We start from the raw sequence: 22,488 nt of genomic DNA, 5'->3' as shown, positions 1-22,488 counted from the left end.
AGACCAGGCCCAGGGGTGCTCCGAAGCGTGCATGTGTGCACACACGTGAGTGCACGTTTTTTAAACACTGAGCTCACATCCAGCATCTGTGTCCTGGGTGTGTGTGGAGCCCGGGGCCACAGCCTCATAGACTCCGGGGCGTGTGAATGTTGAACATTCAGGCAGCTCTGCGTGCCTCTCTGTACCTCTGCAACCCTTTCACAGCTGAGGAACAACACACCCTGCTCTCTCCATTCTCCGACTGCACTGCAGTGTGAAGCACACACTCAAGATCCTTTGCATCTGCTGGTGCCCATTTATAATGCAGAGGACGGGGGATGTTTCAACCTGCAGTTCATAAATGAGGCTTCTTGACACTCTAGCGGTCCTTATGTGTTGTCTATTGTGCCACGCTCACACTACAGTACGCAAAGCATTTATGTTTCGCTAAATTAGACTGCCATTTTCAAACTGAAGCTGAATTTTAAAATGAGATTGGATGAAATTTATGTGCACATCATTTCTGTTTGAATGCTGAGCAAAATGCAGTTCATAAAGTGAATCAGCGACAAGAGGATTTCGACATTTAAATAAACAAACACTTAGAAATTTATCATCCGCACAATGCTTGAAGCATCCACCCAGACAGAATTTCAGTGTGATTGAAGATCCTGACCGTGACTTAACCGCAATACTGTGACAGTAAGAGACTGCAGTTATCAACAAATAGTTAAAATGCCTCTCACACAACACCATACATCTTCAAATACCCTATTTTGTCTGGACAGTAACTGGGAAATCAAAGATATCACAATCTCATAAGACAAAGGAATCAATCATAGACTGCTTGTTATGAATAGGGTTGCCAAAAATGCAAGGCTCGTTAAATAATCAGTTCATAAAATATCTGATGCAGTTTCACAGTGGCATTTAAAGTGCCACAGAAATATGCTTGAAATCAATGATGCCTTTCCGAAGAAACTTGTTGGCCTCGAGTACAAAGAAAGTCTCGCTTAAATGGCTCACAGCGAGCTCTGTGGAGTTCGTCGAATAGTAGCATTTGTTCCATGACAGTAGAAAAGTCAACAGATCATTTTCCGAGGCTTGAATGTCTTTAGGTACAGAGGATTGTGAGTTTTGCCCCTTAGAGAGCTTTAAACTGACGAAGCTCAGTTTCAGAGATGGGCTGAGCTTCGGCTTGGCTCACTCTCTCTCTGTTTCCCCTTCTCCCTCTCTCCCTCTGAGCGCTGAAATGCTGGTATGCAGGGAATGGCTTAGGCAGCGAGTGGAGGAGAGGAAGAAAGGAGGATGCAGAGTGATGAGCGCCACTGTATCTCCACAAGCCTTTTGATGTAGACAAGTTCACCCCACCTCCCTCCACCACCACCGCCATTACCCTGCGACCCCTCCCATCTCACCCCTTTCAGCTCTGGGACAGGGTGCAGGCAAGGGACACAAAACCCAGTAACAATGGGGCGACTGAGACTGTGGCTCAGCGTTGGGCGGCCTGGCTCTGGCTAAGCAGACATATGAGAGTTTCCAGGTCTCGGTGATAGCTGTCCATGATTGAATGCACCACACCTCTGGGAATACACGGCTTAGATCCTCGGCTGTAATGAGGTGTCACCAGCTCATTGTTTCAGATAGAAAGCCAAAAAATAATGTGAATTATTTACATTTATTCATCAGTGAGGGTTTAAGGACAAACTGATATAACAGTGGCCTTATTTTGGTGTTTGCTGTTGTTGGATAAAGCCAAAACCACAGAGAGGATCACATACACACACTCACATACACACACAGACACACACACAAATGCACACACGCACATACCTGACCCTTGTGCTCTGAGACTCTCAGGGGGTCTTGTTAAGTCTAGAGTGTGTGAGAGAGGCTGTGCGGTTTGTGTGTGTGTGTCCCCTCTTAACCCATCCCTAAACAGGGAGGGAACACAGACAAGAGAAAAGGAGGCAGATAAAAGTGAGGATGGGAACAATGTAGAAAATGGCTGATGGCTGCAGAAAGAGAAATGACAGGAGCGTCAAAGCTTGTTCTCAGATAGAGAAACAAGTGAAGTGGAGGAGGAGGGGAGAAGAAGCGTGTGAGCAGGATCCCAGTGTCATTGCCCCCTGGGAAGGGGAAGTGAGAAATAAGAAGGGAGTGGTGGTGACACACAGGAAGACTAAAGAAAGAAAGACAAGAGCCAAAGAAAGGCGAGTCCAAAGATAAAAGCTAGTGCTGTTTAATCCCTCGATAATTTAGGGAACATCTCTGTTCCCCCAAAAGTTGGCACACTGTGAGAAACGTAAATAAAAACATGGTGCAATGACGCAGAATGATCATTTATTCTTTCATCTTCACACTGTAAGAATCTGAGAACTGAGGACATCAGTTTCTGTAGTTTTAACATAGTTAACATAGACTGTATATGAAAGACGGGTGTAGCCTCTGACTTTTAATAATGGATTGCATTTATATAGCGCTTTTCTAGGCACCCAAAGCGCTTTACAATTCCACTATTCATTCACTCACTGATGCAGGCAAACCGCAGTTGTAGCCACAGCTGCCCTGGGGCAGACTGACAGAAGCGAGGCTGCCATATCGCGCCATCGGCCCCTCTGGCCAACACCAGTAGGCGGTAGGTGAAGTGTCTTGCCCAAGGACACAACGACCAGGACAGAGAGAGCTGGGGGATCGAACCGGCAACCTTCCGGTAGCAGATGAGCTTCCCAACCACCTGAACCACGGTCGTTTTAAACGATAAGCCATAAAACTGCAGTTTTTGTAATGTCTAACAGGGGGCGACTTCTGTGGGTGCAAAAAGAAGCCTGGTTGTATAGAAAACAGCCTATCAGCTCCCTTTATCTGTAACCTCAGTAAAACACTTTCCTGATGAGTTTTTAGTCTTATTTAATGCAACATGGTGTTCATTTTGTAAATTATGAACTTAATAGAGTCCAAAAGGAGTGTAAAGCAAGGTCTGCTGTAGGGTGGGTGTACCTTGGATTTAAAAATCGCTACTGTATGAGCATGTCCTTTGGATTCTCAGTCAGATCCACCACCTGCTTGTTGAGTTGAATTTCTAAAGGCACCAAGACAGCGATGGACAAAATGCTCAGCTTGAACTTTTAAGATGGGACTTTGGAATCCAATGAGTGATCTCACCAGCGCTTGAGATCATTTTTCTTTAATTTTTATGGGGACAGAGATATTTTTCTATTTCATAATCTGCTAAATGTTTTCGTGGGTACCAGATCTGGAATTCAGGCAGGTGACTTAATCTCACTTTTACGACAAAACCATGCTCTTGAATGCTTTCTGAATTTAGTCTGTCTTGCAGAAAAAAGAAAACCTGCTGAGAAAAAATGATATTATCTGCAGCTGTATATGTTTCTCCTAAACCTGCATATTCAGTATTAATGGTACCTTCACTAATGTGCACTTATGCACCCCCATATCATCACTGATGCTGGCTTTTAAAATTTGTCCTGATAAGGAACTTGATGGTTGCTCTTTTCTTCAGCTTGGAGGACAACATTTTTCACTGAGCGAAGGTGGCAACGTTTTTTCGATCTTATTTATATGTTGCTACTTTGTTCCCTCTGCTTGTTAAGGCCAATTCAAGGGCTTTAACATATGTTTCTAAGCCCATGAAGTTATTCATATTAAAAAAAATTAAGCTTTACTCCTAAAACCCCGAGCCTCTCATAAATGCTCTTTTAATACCCAGTCATGTTACTTGTTATCTAATTATGAAATGTTCCACCAGGTCTGTTTCATTCTTTTCTTTTTGTGTCCCCCCCCCCCATTCTAACTTTTATTCTTAGTTTCAATATTTTTTCCCAGTTACATAATTTTACTTGTTGTCTTTGGATTATTTTCATTCAAATATAGGTTTTTAATCATTTTTAAACTACCATGTTCTAGTATTTATATTCTATACAGCGTTCCAACTTTTTGGGAGACATTGGTTGTAAATGGAAACGTCTGTTTTTCTCTTCACTAGAGGTCAAACAAAGTTATGGGAATCAAAGTTATGTCATCATGTCTTCTTCCCCCTTTTCTCTCTCTGTTGCTTGCTTTTTGAACGCTGTTGTCTTGTACGTACTGATAAACAGATGGTGGAGAGGAGACATGCAGGCCGCTGCTGATTCCCAGAGGCACTGAGACAGTACATTAGAGGAAACACGATAGCCGTCTCTCAAAGTTTCATTGCGCATTTTTGTTTATTTTAACTATATGATGGTGTTTGAGTTAGTCAACCTCTATCATGTAAATTAATATCTAAACTATTAAATAACTGTGGATGAAATGCATAAATCAAGCTCAAGTGACTGACAGGGAGAAGGACTTCTTTTTCTTATATGTTATAAACTGCTGGAATCACATAATAAACTTTAACATGAAAAATCTCACTGTAAAAAAAAAGTCTGCTCAGCTGAACTGTCAGTGGAAGTGATTGAATTCTGCAATAAAGGGAGGGCATACATAGAAACATCTGGTGAAGCTGGTTATTTGTGTGAGGGTAATTGTTCAGTTTCAGAAATATTCTAGCTCTTAAAGCGAGTCTTTATAAATATTAAATATTCCAGAGGAATAGTTTGACATTCTGTGAAATACACTTGCATTTGCTTTTTCGTATTATGTGGGTAAATTGATATTTCACTCTATCGTCTGCACTAAGGCTGTCATGATAATAGAATTACAAATTTTAGACTGATACCCAGGAAAATGCTTGATAGTTATTACCATTTTCAATACCGTGGGTGAACAAAATGGCCCAAATCAAGAGTAATTTTTAATAAATATTGATTAGAACAATACAAACAATGATAATGTCAATGAAACTATTTGCAAGTTGCCTGAAATATTGCAGAAAGCCAATTAAGATAACTTTAAGGTATATATAAATATGTATATGACAAATATTTTAAACAAGAAAAAAGGACAATATTTTTAGTTGTCCAAGGTAATCTCTGTTTGTCATTGCTAAGGAGATAGTGTCAGTAAAGTAGGCTACCTGTTTTTGTCTACAAGTCTAGGTTCAGTCTAGGATTTTAAGAAAACACATAACACTTTTTAAACACGAATAATTGTGAAATCCTGTTAAATCCTTTTCTGTAGGATAAGAAGTCTTAACTTTCATGCACTTACATTCTTAGTTTTTCAGTAACCAGAAACCTCAGCATTCAGCAGCCATCTTCAGACACCTCAGTGCATTTGTTTGGGCAGGTATTTTAAAGTGCTATGTATGGTAAATCATTGATCACTGAGCCATAAAACTGGATGCATATAATCAGCATTAAAATCTAAAACCTAACATCTGAAAGGTTTACTGACATTCAGCTGAAATGAGCTTTTCCCCCTGGATGTTAAACTTGCACCACCATCTTTCCCGAGGCAGAGTTCTCCCATAGATTTCAATGAAGGTTTCTTTGATTGCCCTGTCTCTCTCTTATAACGTCTCTAATGTTACAGCTCATCAGAGGCTTCTCTTGTATGTTTCTGGAAAGGCCTGCGGTCCATTTTTTAAGATTAATTGGTTTCTAACTTTGCACCAACTGTAATTTAAACATTGTTTGATTTTATAAAAGATAAAAAGATAAAACAACTCCTCTTATAAATTAAAAGCTTTTGCAATTACCTTCTTTCACTTCCTGTCCTAATGAGACATTTTTAAGTAGAACTTGAAGCAAGACACAGCAATGACGTGAATTTTTACACAACCTAAAATGGCCTGTAAATGTAAATCACCTGTCATTACTTGGTGATCTTCCATCACTGCAGTGGGTGAGAATGGCCTTAACTGTGCAAGTTTGATAATATATTAATGTAATTCTCTCCTTTGCTCTCCTCTCTGCTCTCTCTGGATTCAGGCTGTCTGTGCGGTTGGGATGTTTGAGCTTCAGATCCGACACTTTCAGAACCCACATGGTCGTCTGCAAACAGGAGAATGCTGTGATCTCCAGGCCAGCGGAGCACAGCACTGCTCTGCCAGGGACCAGTGTGACACTTTCTTCCAGGCCTGCCTCAAGGAGTACCAGGCCCGGGTCGCCCCAACTGGAGCCTGCACCTTTGGTACCGGCAGTACGGGTGTCCTGGGTGGAAACTCCCAGTTGTTCCACCACAGAGGACACGACAGGGGGGGAGGAGGAGAGGACGGGAGTAATGGACACATTGTCATTCCTTTCCAGTACGCCTGGCCGGTAAGTACAGGGGCAGTGATGGTTAGCAGTATGGTTACCAAGGGAACAGGCTAAGCTTCAAGTGGGAAACAATACACTCAAACTGAGGCTAGAGGAGAATAACGATGACACTCAGAGCTTCACACTCACATGCTTTTGTATCACAATAACCACAACATATTTTTCTACTAGAGTATTACAATATGGAAAACACAGAATTTGCTAATGTGCTCATGAAAGAAAGATAATCTTCCTGGTGAATCACACATCTTACATCTCCCAGACTGACCCAAGAAGACCTGATCTAAGCTGTTAAAGGGTTATTAAAAGAATGAAATGAAAATATTTGACAGTGTTTGACACAGATTTTCTTGTTGCCCATGATTAGAATTTTTGGATATTTGTGATCTTTGGTTTATGAGCAAAAACACACAAACCTGAAAATGAGAGTGATGCAGCTGTGGTTCAGAATGAGTGTGACTATCACCCCCAAATTGCCTCTGATGCATCCGTGTCAGTGTGACAGAAAGTACATAAAGGCTCAGAAAAAGGTGCTGCGCGCATGTAGGTTTTGGGAGAAAGTCCACAGTTAGACTTGAAGACTGCTTGAATAGAATGAGGCCATTTACCAGCAGAATGGCTATTTTTTGTATTTAGTATATGCTAATCTTAAAGTTCTTCCTGCAATCCTGTAGCGGCCCTTGGCGACTTTCTGCTGTTTACAAGGGAGAGTACACTAGTGTGCATTTCATTCATCCACATTCTTGTGGGCCTTTTCACCTTTATTAGACAGTATAGTGAGGTGGAGAAAGGAGAGTGAGGGGAAGGGATGCAGCAAAGGGCCTAGAGTCAGAGACTGCTGCATTTAACTGTGCAGCATACGAGGTCCTGTTCAGTCTCTGAGCTTTATTCCAAATGCAATCACGGAGAAATACAGCTGGTGAAGCACTCTGGGTAATCAGTAAGACTAGAAGAAAACCTAGAAAAGCACGAAATGAATGCAGCCCATGTATCATTAAACTGGTGTCAAAATGTAACGGCCTCCAACATCTCCACTACACTAATGGCCACCACACTAGCCATTAGCCTGGTGGCCATTAGTGTGGTAATTACGTTGGTAACTGTCAGTGCAAAAATGACGATTACCAACATTGTCACCATAATTTAATATATCCGATATATGTTGGCTGGCTTCATACACTGGAACTGAAACTTTGTGTGTCTAAACCAAGAAGGTGAGCACAGTCTGCCTAAACTTGGTTACTTGTTTGGTTTGCTTTTCACTCCATTCCACTGTTTTTCCCATCACTTCCCATCTCCACATCTTTAAAACTTTCTGTTCCTTATGTTACAGAAAGTTTCTGGAGGTTTCTTCAGCTCATATTGAACTACTTGTGTCTTGGGTCCTCTTTACAGAGCAGAACAATTAATCTGCAATTAGCACAACAGTAGGCACGTGTGGTCAATTGATTATTCAATCTAACTTCTTTCTTCCTCCTCCAGTGCTCCATCTATCCCTGTTTATCCATTTAATTTTTGTTTCCCCAATAAAGCATCCAGAAGCTAAAAAGGCAACAAATATGTGCACTCACAGAAGCCTCTTTTAAAAAATGTGTATTTCTGTCTATTATATCATTTACATGTGCTGTATGTATGTAAAGCACTATGCAAAACTATGGTGCCAACCCTCATTTCTTTATGCTTCCAAGGAGCCAGACTTTTCTTGTAACTTTTTTTCGCAGTGGTCTTGAGAAGTAGTTTTTCTTTAGACATTGGCTGCCTTTTTCTCTGATCCTTCTACCTGACCATTTTATGAGGAATGTTTTTGATTGTTGAACCTATTAACATTCAACTATGAGTCATTCAAACAAAAAAGGGCACCTAACTTAAGGGATGAACTATTGTTGTGTGCACACATAACAGAAACCTTCGAAATGTAAATTGTATCTTTAGGAACTTTGTTACTTGCAGCCAGAAACATTTTTTTTTTCAAATTTATTTTATTGAATCCATGAAAAATAATAAAGTTTACACAGTTTGAAACGCATAAAATAGTTTTGTTTTTGCCTAATAAGATGGTTCAGTGTCTTATGGAGTGAAATATTAGTTTCAAATGATTGTCAAAATTTAAAGATGCAGTCAGGAAAGAAGAGCAACATTGAAGCATCTGTAAAACACAGTGGAGTGCTAATAGCAGAAGCAATTGATTGTTTTGGTAAAAATAAAAAAAAACATTCGAAAAGTAAGCACCTTTCAAGTGTTAGCCTTTTCAGAGGTTCGGGGGAAGGTGCAGCTGTTGGAATAAAACAGCAAGTGGGGTCTTCATGTGTCACGTGACTCTTAAAATGACAGGAGAGTAAAAAGGTTTAATCATAGTGTAACACAAATACAGTAATTAGGCATAGCACTTATCTCTTCCCATCAACCCATTTTCTAAGAATCCATTAGTCCATCTGGGTGCTCATTAGTCACTCCTTTACTGTACTTTATTCTCACATTTAACTCTTGTTTATCGGTGAAACCAGAGCTAAGAGAATCTGTTCAAAATGTCTTGGCAAGGACACATAGAAGTCATCCACAATTTTCCCGTGGATGTGAAAAGGTTTTGTTTGTTTCTTGCACTGAAGAAATGCTCCTGCAGTATTTCCTGTTACCCTTTCTTTGTCTTTGATCGCTCCCAGCTTGTTTCTCATAATGAAAGAATTACAGAAATGGCAGTCAAAGACCTCACGCTTCTAAGCCATAATCATATTATGTCGTAATAATGTTTGTTATGTAGCACAAAACCCCCAGGTGAGGCTTCAGAAACACACACACACACACACACACACACACACACACACACACACACACACACACACACACACACACACACACACACACACACACACACACACACACTCCTAATATGTCTGCAGTATTTCCTTCACTTCAGAGGACGTTACTTTGACTCACATTAATTTCCCGGAGACTTAAGCTAAACCTGAAAACTAACCCTTCATACTGAAATTAATTGATTTATGTTATGGGGGCTTGGTTATTGTTCCTGCAGTGTGACTGAAAACAGTTTATGTCCCTGCAACAATCTAAGTACAAACACACACAGAGGAATGTTACACAGCTTTGGTTTAGGTTTCTTTTTCTTGATTAGTATCAGTCCATTTACCTGTGAGACTCCCTGTCCCAGAGCCAATTATCTTCCCTTATCTGTGTATAGTTTGCTTTTGTGTGAGTTTTCATGTGTGCGCTGTATATCTAGTGCGTGTGTCACACTTTTCACCGGGGAAGTGCGTGACTGGCAGGTACGAGTGTGAGAAAGTTCTCCGTCAGAAAGCTTTACCTGGATCAGTTTCAGGGCCGGGCCGCAGGGCGGGCTGGGCTTCAGGGGAGAGAGAGCCGGGACACTCTGTGGCAACCTTAGAGCATTTTCAACTGAAAGGCCTGCTTTATCTGGCCATCTCTGGGAGGTGGAGGGTAGTGGGTGGTGGGTGAGGGAGGTAGAGTGATCCCCCTGCCCCAGGTGAGGGGATGAACAGGTGAGCAAAGTCATTATGAGGAAAGGTGAGCTCTTTCTGTCCCCTGCCCTCCGCTCACATGTGCAGTCTTCATTTCTCACACTAATCTCTTCAGGGAAATGCGCGCCTGTGTTTTTGTCTGCATTTGTTTATGTAGCTGTAATTTCTCGTGTTTTGTTTGGTTTGCGTATCATGCTATCAAAAATGACTGCAGGGGTCCATCGCTATTAGGCTCCTGTAAGTCTGTGCCATGATTTCTCAGCTTATGGCTAAATCAGCTTTTTCTATTGGTTTTAGAGCACCTGTAAAAGCTTTACTGAAAGGCAGCCTCTCTGAGAGGGTTTTATGAGAATAGTTCAACTTTTCGTTACATGTTCAATGTGAAGACTAATACCTTTCTCTTTAAGTTCATGACAGTACAATTAGAGAAAGACTGAATAAGCATGGTTTGTTTGAAAAAGTTGCAGAAAGACAGCTTCTTATCTCTAAAAAGATGCACAGTAACACATTTGGAGAAAATGCATAATAGAAGGAAAATTTCATATCAAACCTCATTTAAACTGTCAAGCACAGTGGTGGAAAGGTGATGATTTGGGCTTTTTTTGCAGCCACCTGCGCACCTTGATTGTGAACTCTAGAGTCAAACGTAGGCCATTTGTATCACAGCTAAAGCTTGGCTCAAATTGATTCATGCAACAGGATAATGATTGCAACCACAGCAGTAAACTACAGCAGCATGGATGACAAAAACAAAGAATATAGGTTTTGCAATGGCCCAGTCAACAACCAGACCTCAACCTGACTCAAAATACTGTGAAGGGACCTTAAGAGAGCTCTGCATAAACAAATTCCTGCAACCCTCAATGAACTGAAGCAATGCTGTAAAGAAGAGTGGTTCAAAATTCCTCGGCAAGAAAGAAAACCGCTACTTCAAGTTATTGCTGCTATAGGTGGTTTATATATAAATAATGCACTTTTTTTTCAAAAATTATGTCTTGATGCGTAAAATCTGATGTAAGTAGTGAAATGACTGAATGTAGTGTGAAGCGCTTTGGGGTCCTTTGGGACTAGAAAAGCGCTATACAAATGCAGGCCAGTTACCATTTTACCAAATGTAGCAGTGAGTTTGCATTGCTATCCTTTTGAAGTCTGAAGTCAGGTTTGCTGGTTTTCCCGTTTCCAGTCTTTACACCACGCTTAAGGTATCACGGCTTTAGCATTATTCGAGTCCCAAGTGGTGTCAATCTGCTCCTGACAAACAAGCTTATTTTTCAGTGAGGAAACTTTACAAAATGTCACATAGTGTAACAACATTTAATGTTTTTCGTTTGCTTATTATGTGAAAAGTGCAGACGAATCATCCCTCGAGTGACAGAGGATGAAATAGGATATCGTTGCTATTTTCAGTCTGTCTTTGAAAATGAAAATGCAGAGTTTAGCTTTGCCTCCTGGTTATCAGTGACGGTACAGATAGACTGAGAGACGTGGCTTTTTTTTGACCCCGGCGTTAGATGCATGGATACTCAGCGGTCTGGAATATTTTAGCTGTGGCGTTTCAGCAGAGATCAGAAAAGTTCAAAGACTTCGTAGATATGAGGTTGTTTCTTTATGGCCTTCATCTGATGTTCATTTCACTGGTGAATCTGTTTTCATGAAGTGAAATAAGAAAAGCAATGCACTAACGTAACGGTGAAAGTTAAAGGTGCAGAGGAAACAAACAAACGCAGAGACAGAAAGAGAGTTTTAGACAAGTCATCCAATAAAATAATCTTAGTAATTGTTTGTTCCTACTAATATCAGCATTTCTTCAATGAACATTAGAAGCATTTCCAGAAGAAATTGGACCTTTGACACGGAAACTGAAGTTTGAGTCTCATTTTTGATAGTTAGGCTTTAAACACACCTTTTTCAGTGTTGTGCAGATGTTATTAATCTCTACGGTACTTTCTAAATAATCGGGGTACTGATCTTTTTGCTTTGTCTTGAAATCAAAGATTCTTTTGAAATTTGAATTGCCTAAAAATAAGATCTGTGTTTTTTTTTCCATAATATAAAACGTGTAAGTAAATATGGCGCTTTAGAATAAGTGGTTATATGATTATATTCAGGGACATTCAGTGTTATCACATATAGCACAAAGCTTAGTGGTGGTAAATCTGAAGTTTTGTTGACAGCCTAACATTAATTAACCTTTTAATTTTACTGTATTAATAGTAGTAGTAGTGTAGAATATTAACTGGTTGAGTAAAACACATACCACATGCTTTTATGTACCACAGCATTTTTCTTCTGTAAAATTCCCAAAAAATAAGTTTGACTTTTTGTTGAGGGACCCAGGTTGATGCTGACTTTCAGTCAAAAATACGTCATCCCTGAAGCTCTCCACTTACAAGGCCACTGAAGTTTTCTTAACTTTAGGACAGACGTATAGATCGTATTTACCGTCGTCATAAAAGACCTATGAAGTCATTTTCTTGGGCGAGAGAGTCTCCTATATGTATTGATTCACTGTGAAAACGGCACTCACCAGACAATGTGGGACGTGAATCTGATATTTCCCGACCCTTTGTGACTCACAACTAGTTTATCAAGGTCTGGTTATGCCCGCCTTTTTTTTTCTTCTTTTTTTTTTAAACAAACTGCGACAAAGGACGATTTGATAGGTGCCACAGAAATCCTGTTAGGACAAAGTGAATGGAGTGAAGTCCCCGCCATTTGTAATCCTCATGTCAAGTGTTAAAACCCATTGATGGTCAGGTTCACCGCTAGAGGCTATAGCTGGGAAAAACTCACATTCAGCAAAGAGTCTGCGCACGAATGTGGTTTCGAGTGTGTGTGTGTTTAGTGAATACCGACTTCCTCTTGCCTTTAGTCTTGTCATTCAGGGTAAATGTATCTCTTGGGTTTGCATTGATGTGGGTCTTTCTTTGTGTTGTCAGGAGTAGAGATAAAAGCAGCACACCGAGCGCATGAATAGCAGAAATGTTGACCGTTAACAGATAATGAGTTGTTGTGATGCTGGCTGTAAGAACGTGAGCCAAGATGCCCAATTCTAAAAGCTCTGCCGCTCAACCCACAAATGGATTTTCATTAGAAACGGGGCATCACTTAAGGGTAAATAAACAGGCTTTTCAACAGCATAAGATTTATTGCCAAGAAGCTTTATACAACAAAGAGACACACGTTTTCTTACTTTTTGTGCAAGGCAAATTTATTTCCTACAGATTTTTAAAATGTTTTCTTCTAAAAACAAACCAGAAGATGATACCAGAGTTAATATTGCTCCAAATAAAACAAGGTCAGAATTCTCAAATATGTTTGGGACACTTGCTTTTGCACTTGTGCTGCACATTAGTCTCTGTTTGTGAGAACTAACTGTAGTCACCTATCATGTGTGGATTAAATTGTCTCTGATGTTGGGTTTCCACTACTTTTATATGTTGGTGAAAATTTTCCCAGTGCTACAAAAGTCCAGATGAGCATGTAAAAATGGCCATTCTTCGGTAACATTCTAGCGCTCATCAGCTGATATGCTTCCAGCATGTTATCCACAAGCTCAGTGTAGCTCTCTGATCTCTGATTGCCAAGAAAATTCTGGATAACCTGCACTAATGCTTCCCATGCTGCTGATTCAGTTGGCTTCAGTTTCCTTTTGAACTCATGATTAAGCATTAGTTCACAGATTCAGGATCAACCAAAACACATTCCTTACCGTAATTTTGGCTTCACCTTTCCTCACCAAAATTGTTTCTTAAATGCTGAAATGCATTGTTGAAATTTCTTGAAGTGCAGCGAAAGAATCCCAGTAGCAAAATGCGTGTTGACCAGTGTTGTAATCCAAGCAAAGTGTTAAGATGGAATGTTTTAACTAAGAAAATTTTTTCTTCCATTGGATAATTTCAGAAGTGATTAGTATCCTTCAGCTGGCAGCAGGTTATTGACCCCAGCTGATGCAATGAGTAGCTTATATCCTTTAGTCGTGTTGCCCTGTTTCAGAAAGAAAGCTAAGAAAATTGTTGAAACTATCAGAACTGTTTTAGATGTTATTAAAACCTAGAAGGAAATCAGTGAACCATCACCTTCAGTGGTTGGAAAAAATCTTGAATGGTTGTGAACAAAGAGCAGTCAAATGTTTGGTAACATAAAATTTTTAAAAAGCAGCTGTAGAACTAATGGAGAAGCCAAGAGACTGAGTCTAAACAGCAGTGCAGCCTTAAGAAAACCACCATCTCACCATCATTGAGGCTAGTTGGGAGAATAAAAGAGTCTTCTCTTTGCTCTGGAGCACAAAGTTCAAGCTCTTGAGCAAAGAAGGTCATGAGAAAGGCGAATGAAGTGTTGAGCCGGTCATGCCTATTGTGCACCGTACAGTCCAGGGGAGGCAGTGTTATGATCTGACTGCTTGAGTTTTTTAACCTTATGTGCCCAAAAATCAGGTCAGCTGACCGTCTGAATATATTTAACTCTATTGAGAATCGTTGGGACGGGATGGAGAAGACTACACGCAGTGGTTTGATCATGATCCCATCATCAATGGGATCTTTGTGAAAAATGAACGTAAGTCTGCATAAGCATAAGCATAAGCGATAAAATAGCAAATGTGTGCTGCCATCAACGCTAAAGGCAATCTAACTAAACAATAGAGGGTGTGAGGTTTTGGCAGCTTTGGCCGGGCAGTGTATCACCTCTAGATGTAAATCTTCATCCTCTCCATTCACTGTGTACTGTTTGATAAAGAAAATGAGGGAGGTGATAATATCGTTTTACTTCCTTGTTTTCAAGTTAATCCACCAACAAATTTCTCACATCTTAACACAACAAGTCTAATCCAACTTGGCTCTTCATCAGAAGAGCTATCGAGGCTATCTCGGGTCACATGTAGGCGAAAACAAAGGCTCTCTGCTCAGAGCAACATGCAAAGTGCAGGCATATGCAAATATCTTCACTTGTCATTTGTGTGACAAGTTCTTTCCCGTCAGCCTCTCAGCTCTCATGATAATCTGTTGTCTTTGTGTGTCTCTATCTGTGTTAAAGAGAATTAATTCAAAGGCCCACAGCCTGTTGTATTCTTATATGTGACATTTTCAGATGACATAGTAACAAAGGAAGAATTCAGGTTTAGTTTTTACAACAGGAGGTCGATTAGATAGATGGGTCAACAAAACACTGGACATCAACACGCAGTAGTGTTTGCTTCAACCACAGCTCTGTGGTGGCATCGTCAGTTTGAAATTAGTTTTCCAGGACAGCCTAACACATTTTCAGTTTTCAATTAATCATTAAAAGAATTAAGTCAGATAAGTCATTTTTTATGCAAACATTTTTATATCCATGCCTCCATAATGGTCTCTGATCAGTAGTTTCAAATGGATGGTCTGTGGATAGTGATTATCTATATCTACACGTCAAAATATACAATCACCGGCCATTTCATTAGCCGCACGTAGCTAGTACCATGTTGGACCTCCTTGCCAAAAATTCAACAAGCTGCTGTAGACATTCCTCAGAGATTCTAGTCTTTGTGATGTGAATCTCCTGTGTGATCACATCCCAAAGATACTCTATTAGATTTAAATCTGGTGACTGTGGAGGTCAATCGTGGCTCAAGAGTTGGCAGTTCATCTTGTAATTGGAAGGTTGCCGGTTTGAGCCCCAGCTCTGACAGTCTCGGTCGTTGTCTCTTTGGGCAAGACACTTCACCCGTTGCCTGCTGGTGGTAGTCAGAGGGCCCGGTGGCGCCAGTGTCCGGCAGCCTCGCCTCTGTCAGTGCGCCCCAGGGTGGCTGTGTCTACAACATAGCTTGCCATCACCAGTGTGTGAATGGGTGGATGACAAAACGTAGTGTGAAGCACTTTGAGGTCCATAGGGACTACGGTAAGTAAAGCGCTATCCAAATACAGGCCATTTTACCATTTATGTACAGTGAAGTCATTGCCAATATTCAAGAAACCAGTTTGAGTTGATATGAGCTTTTGTGCCATGGTGTTTTATCCTGTTGGAAGCACCCATTAAAATATGGATACTGGACATGGTCAGCAACAATACTCAGGTAGCTCGTGGTGTTTAAACTATGCTTAGTTAGGGCTATATTATTCCCCCCACACCATTACACCACCATCACCAGCCTCAACCACTGATACAAGGTGGGATTGGAGCCATGACCTCTGTTATATATGCACAATTCTGCCACTATCTTCTAAATATTCAACACTCATCAAACCAAACAATGTTTCTATAATCTTCTGTTGTTCAATTTTGGTGCACTTGTGCAGTTTCCTGTTCTTAGCTGACAGGAGTGGCACTTGGTGTGGTCTTCTGCTTCAAGGTTCCATGTTGTGAATTGAGAGATGCTCTTCTGTATAACTCAAAGCAGTCTGGTTTTCACCAAGAAGATTTCCACTTCTTGGATATTTTATTTCTTTTTCAGACCATTCTCTCTAAACTTGAGATGGTTGTGGAGGAAAATCTCAGTAGATCAGCAGTTTCTTAAATACTCAGACCAGCCCGTCTGCTTCCTGGTGCCAGACAGGCTGGTCTATGCAAACTTACTTAAATCGCTTTCTTCCCCTTTCTGATCCCAGGTTTGAACTTCAGCAGGTCATCTTGACCATGTCTCCATCCTTAAATATACTGAATTGCTGCCCTGTGATTGGCTGATTTGCGATTTGTATTAACATTCAGTGAGTACATTTGAATTGGTGAAACAAATATTGTCAAACCGATTGTTTATGTCATTGTCTTTGCAACGCTGGTTTATAATTAAAGCCATCTTGTGGAGTTTTAAACCTGCTATATACACAGGTTTGAAAATGATGCTAAAAATTAATATAAGGTTGGATTTGGTGACTTAAACACAGAGATCAGTAATCCAAAAACAACCATTATAAAGAAATGTACTAGCCTGATGTATATCAGCAGGAAAAAAAGTAAACTGACTGAAAGCAGACACCAATCCAGCTTGCGTTACTACATGAATGGTCCGTGTGGGTGTTTAATCCCATTTTAAGTGGCGCCTCTGTAAACCTCTTTGCTCATATATATGAGCAGTATCAAAGTAGGCAAACTACCTGTATGGATGATTAGGTTAAAAGAATTGAAGAACTAAGATCTTAGTGGAACAGTGGATGTTGTGGATGTTGTGGATGTGTTGTCCTAGAGACGCCGCCAGCTGCCTGGGAACCACCAAGAAATTGTTTGGATTTGTGTGTGTTTATGCACGGATTAAGCCAACAAAGCGATGCGGGTTAATTAGCGAGTTTGACAGGTGCTCAAGTGAGATTTTGTTGCCTTTGGCTAATTGTTTCCCCCTGTATGAAGTCTTAAAGCTCAGCCAAGCTAACTGTTAATAATTTCCTATTACAATCAAAGCCTGCAGAGGAAACAAATTTAAAAACTTTTTAAATGCATATACTTAGTTACTTTCCACCAGCGAAACCAGTCAGCGGTGACTCTCAAGACATCAATAGGACACACAGACAGCGACGTAACCTGCATTCCTGCTGTGTGGGAGCCGAGCGGAGGGAAGTCAGTGGAGGGAAACCAAAGGAGAGGAGCATAGTCGGAGCTTTCTTTCTCCACGGAGTTTCTCTTTCACTCTTTCTCCGCCTGTCGTTTGTGCTCTCCTCTCTTTTGTCCCCTAATTGACTCTCCTTGCATACCTTCATGTGCGCTGATACTGTTGTGTGCATTGTACACACACACACACTTCTCATTTCTCCTTCTACGGACACAACTGAACACACAGATTGTGAATCCTAGAGGCAACCCGCACACACACAGATGGAGAACACAAAAAGGTTAATTCCATCAGGATTTGAAGCTTGTGTTTTTTAGAGATAAGTTAATAACTCGGGGGTAAACGTCTCGAGGGAAGCGTGTTTTAATGATTTCATTTGTGTGCAAATTGGATCGGGAGTAGGAGTCTCTTTATTAGAGGAGAAAAGAGGACCTTGATTTACATGATCACAGTGAAATTACGGCGTGTCCCTGTTTCTGCATGTGTCATTGTGTGTCACTGAGAGCAGACTGCAGGTATACTATCCTTTCAGTGTATAAGAAATGGCTTCCTTTCAGTGCCATCGATTTGTCCTTGTCTTTTATCTGTCTCGAACATTTCTCAGACATCATCTTTCTCTCAGACACACCCTGGCTGTCTCCTTCAAAATTACTCGTTGAAGACCTTTTGTTTTCAGCAATCGCTCCCCTTCAACCACATCAGCTCCCCGTAGACTACACGAGCGCATAAAGTTAGAGCACAGCTGTCATAGAGCCTCCGCTTCTCTCAGTGGTTTCCTGTGTTGCCAAATCTCAACAGCAGCAGCCACAAATATTTTGAGGCATCACATTGTGAAATGTCTGAATCTGAGCATGAATCCCTGCTGTGATTTAAACCCTGCCTCTAAAAACTCAGGTCTCATGAGCTACAGTATATTTACCTTATATCGGCTTGGATAAATCGTAGGGTTGTGTCAGAAAAAATCTCTATTGTAAGAAACAAATCAAACGTGCTGATCCATCCACTGCGGCAATCCCTTGGGAAATAAGAGAGAAGCTGAAGGTTATTTATATTTACTTTATATAGTATCTTCTTGATGTAGGAACATTTAAGGCCTCAGGCTACATCCACACTAATGTGTTTTCCTTTTGCATCGTTTTCTCTCCGCTTTGGCCTCCCGTCCACACTGAGATGGCGTTTTCCTCAAGGAGAAAGGCAGCGTTTTGAAAACGCTCTAGAAAACGCATACATTTCAAAACGGAGCTGCCCCGTCGCAGTGTGGACACTCAAAAACACAGACTTTCTAAGACGATGAAGCACTTTAGTCATGTGATGCAGTCATGTGACCAATTAAATAAAGATAGCGGAGGGCATTAAACAGCGGTTGTTTTGATTGCTCTCAATTTTGACAGCCCTAAAAAAAGATTAACATCAGTTTGTACATGCTCCAGATAGATTTTCTTCTCACTCACATTTTCTCATGCACAGGACTGGAACGTAAGCGTTTTCGGCCGTTTCAATGTGGACGCACAACTCTGTGAAAACGACTGAAAACGCTAGTGTGGACGCGGTCCGTTTTCAGATGAAAACACCGTTTTCAAATCTATCTGGGCTAGTGTGGACGTAGCCTCAGTGATACAAGCCTACAGAGGCGGCAGTGGTCCCCGCATTGCCGCTGAAACCAACACATTTCAAAAGGTGCAGCTTTTACTTTGAAGGCAGAATTTCTCCTTTTTCTTGCACTTTTCAAATTTTCATTATCGCTTGGTGGGTAGTTGACGAGTGTTTCCAGACAAGTTAGTGTCATCCATGCAAACCTTTTGCAACTGTGGCAGCCTGCTGGAGGCCAAAGCAATCCTGAAGGGTTTTTTAGTGCAGAACTGTATTCCGCTTTGTGACCAATTTCACGCTAGAGAGTGTCAGCTACCTGCAGACTCCACTTGCTCACCAGCTTCTTTTCCCTTTCAGTCAGTGATTACCTTGCGGTCACTACATGGTATGTAGGCTGAGGGGCCTAACACTTTGGCCTTATAGGAAAGACATTACATAATAATTAAAGAATCTTGATGTTAAGAATTTAAAAAAAGATTTTGGTGACAAGTCCCGGCAAGCAAATATATCGTTAAAAGCTGAAAGTGGACATGTTAACATGAAAACATGGTCTTGGTTCTTAGTTGGCTTTCTCTAAGGTCTTTACACACCAAGTGTGCTTCAAAAAAACGACCAGAAATTCAGAACTAATTACACCTACATGTTTGTGAAAAATCCACCCCCACAAAGGCACTACAAAAAACACTGAAGGAGATATCAAGTGAAAATGAGCTGGTTCTGATGTTTCTGAACAAGAACATGAAGAAATGGAGATTGTCATCTGATTCTCACAAAAAGGCAGAATCAGGGAGAATTTCAGGGTTTGATCCAGGAGTTAAAGCTGTATCAAAACTGCATATTTCAGGATGTCAGTGGGGCAGTTTGAGCTCTTGTTGGCAGAGTTGGGACCACATCTGAGGAGGCAGAAGAATAATTTCAGAGAGCCGACTGACCTTGAGCAGCATCTAGCTCCGTGTCTGAGGTTAAACAGTATTATTCTACTATTTCAGTATATTCAGTGTATGTGTTTTGAACTACGAGTGCACTCGTTACCAAATGGTCCCTGTGGAACCAGAGCCTGTTTTTTTATATTTGTACATTTAAAGCATAACCAGTTTTGGAAATCTATGTATGCTCAGGAAAATACAAACAGGGTTGCTGTTTAGATTTTGCATGTTTACATTTTACTCAGGTTCATAAGTGCTGCAGAGAAGCATGCCACTTTTACTGTAGTGCAATGTCAGATGAATAATTGCAGAATTAGTGTTTGTTTGTTTTTTTAAATTTTCATTAGTGGAACTAGTATAGGGCGTAACTGGAATCCAGGATGCTAACATTTATCATGAATTCGGGGATATGCAAAGCTAGATTATCTGTGCTGCATGTAAATGTCTCCAATTTGATTAATCGTGGGACAAAGCTTGTAACCAAGAAGTTCATGCTCATTTTGTCCCATCAGATAAGCCTGTGCTCTCTCTCTGCCCGACTGCTGGCGCTGCAATATTCTTCCTTCACTTTTCATCTGAAACGACTGCAATGCTTTTAAATATGTTAAAATTCAGTCTGCGCAAGTACAACATAAAGCGTAAGTGGACCCACATGCTGGACACTGTATGTACGAACATGTAGGTGACTCATTACAGTGGGGCGATTGTGGCGCAAGAGTTGGGAGCTCGCCTTGTAATTGGAAGGCTGCCGGTTCGAGCCCCGGCTCTGACAGTCTCGGTCATTGTGTCCTTGGGCGAGACACTTCACCGGTGGTGGTCAGAGGGCCCGGTGCGCCAGTGTTCGGCAGTGTGCCCCAGGGTGGCTTGTGGCTACAATGTAGCTTGCCATCACCAGTGGGTGGATGACTGGATGTGTAAAGCGCTTTGGGGTCCTTAGGGACTAGTAAAGCGCTATCCAAATACAGGCCATTTGTCAGTTTTATGCTACTCCACTGATCTGCAGTTTGTGATAACATGACAAAAAGAGAGGATGCAAATGTGCAGAGAATAAATTAAATGCATTAAAAGTTAGAAATCCCTGATCCACAGTTCAATTCGCAGTTCAAATGGTAAATGGCCTGTATTTGTATAGCGCTTTTCTAGTCCCTAAGGACCCCAAAGCTCTTTACACATTCAGTCATCCACCCATTCACACACTGGTGATGGCAAGCTACATTGTAGCCACAGCCACCCTGGGGCACACTGACAGAGGCGAGGCTGCCGGACACTGGCGCCACCAGGCCCTCTGACCACCACCAGTAGGTAACGGGTGAAGTGTCTTGCCCAAGGACACAACGACCGAGACTGTCCAAGCTGGGGCTCGAACCGGCAACCTTCCGATTACAAGGCGAACTCCCAACTCTTGCGCCAGTTCAGTCCCAGGAAGAGACACAGCTCCCTTTTTGTTTGTGTCAGGAAGAGCATCCGGGATTAAAAAAAAAAAAGCCAAATCGAACATGTGGCACTGCACTGAACATGTGGTGTCTCGTTGTTAAAAAGCCAGCAGCAGACAGTGCTTTTTTTAAACTAGAAGAGAAACTTTGTAAACTCTCCAAAATGCACCTGCTTTTTCTTTTGTACCAAGTCAAAGTATCTGCTGTGAAAAAGGTTTGTGGCAAAGCTGTAATTTATCTGACTTAACAGGTGTAGCACAAGAGTGTCACTCCAACTGTCTGTGCACGCCCCCACAGGCCTGTGAAGGGGACTAATCAGACACATTACGTGAAAACACCTGTGGATGTAATTACTGATAAAACTACTGATTGTAAGGCCTCGGTGTAATAATTCAAAGTGCTCCCCTCAAAGAAGAATGAGTATAAGTGGTTTTAGCAAAACAGGAGCAAAAGTGCCTCTTATTTTGAAACTGTCTCACTGCTGCCTTCATTCTCATTAAACAGATTAATTAACAGAGTAGTGCACAATTAAATGCAGACAATAATGCGTGCAGAACACTGTACTCATTTTGTTGTTGTTGTTGTTGTTTATTAAAATAACACTTTTTACTTTAATAATCTAATTAAAAGTGATCTTTACTGTAAAATCACAAAAAACCACAGCCAGTGTCAATGTAAGAGCTGCAAAGATGAGAAATATGCGACGAGTTATCGCCACTTCTGACACTTTTACTGTTTATGAAGACTAGAAATCTGAGACCATATAAACACACACACTAACAAGACATCCCACTCTCAGGCTCGTCCTGTTTTGTCACTCGAATTGCCATTTTCTGAAAGTGCAGGCGTGGATGTGAAGCGCGCAGCGGCTAGACAAGGTAATTTCCTGCGGAAGTCGGCGAGCAGGAGGGTTTTTTTTAGGGGGGGGGGGGGGCTGAGGGCGCTCGGGTCTGGGTTGCGATGGGGCATGTGAGGGAGGAGGGGGAGGGCGGCAGAAAGTGTTGAGATTAATGGGCGAAAGGGTAAACTTGATGTCAGCTCTACAGAGGAGAGGCTGAGTGAAGAAAAAGGAAGTGAGGAGGAGGGCGGTTAGTAGGTCATCTCAGAGGGGAGCACAGGTGTTTTGGGTGGAGGTGCGTGTGTCGTAACCGCTTACGCACACTGCTGAGAGAATCATAGGCGGCAGGACGTAAAGACGGGCGGGTGGTGGGAGGACAGGATGAAGATGAGGCAGGGGGATGTGGAGGATGAGGACATGACATGTCAAGAGGTCTCTGCCGCTCTACGAGTTTTGAAGATGCCACATAATTAAGTAAAATAACCCCAGAGGAAGGAGAGCGTCAA

General features: G+C 41.4%; 1 protein-coding gene across 1 annotated transcript in view; it reads left to right on the top strand.

Annotated features, from left to right (window-relative positions):
- LOC113036523 (uncharacterized) overlaps positions 1 to 22,488 on the top strand; it is a 61,501-nt gene that overhangs the window by 2,196 nt on the left and 36,817 nt on the right. Inside the window, exon 2 of the mRNA XM_026192923.2 lies at positions 5,856 to 6,185. Within this exon, the coding sequence (XP_026048708.2) occupies positions 5,856 to 6,185 (330 nt within the window). The remainder of the gene's footprint in view (positions 1 to 5,855; positions 6,186 to 22,488) is intronic.

The sequence above is a fragment of the Astatotilapia calliptera genome, chromosome 14, assembly GCF_964374335.1.
Source record: "Astatotilapia calliptera chromosome 14, fAstCal68.1, whole genome shotgun sequence".
In the NCBI taxonomy this organism is placed as follows: Eukaryota; Metazoa; Chordata; class Actinopteri; order Cichliformes; family Cichlidae; genus Astatotilapia; species Astatotilapia calliptera.
The sequence above is the reverse complement of the archived record's forward strand: the minus strand, read 5'-3'. Positions and strand labels throughout refer to the sequence as shown.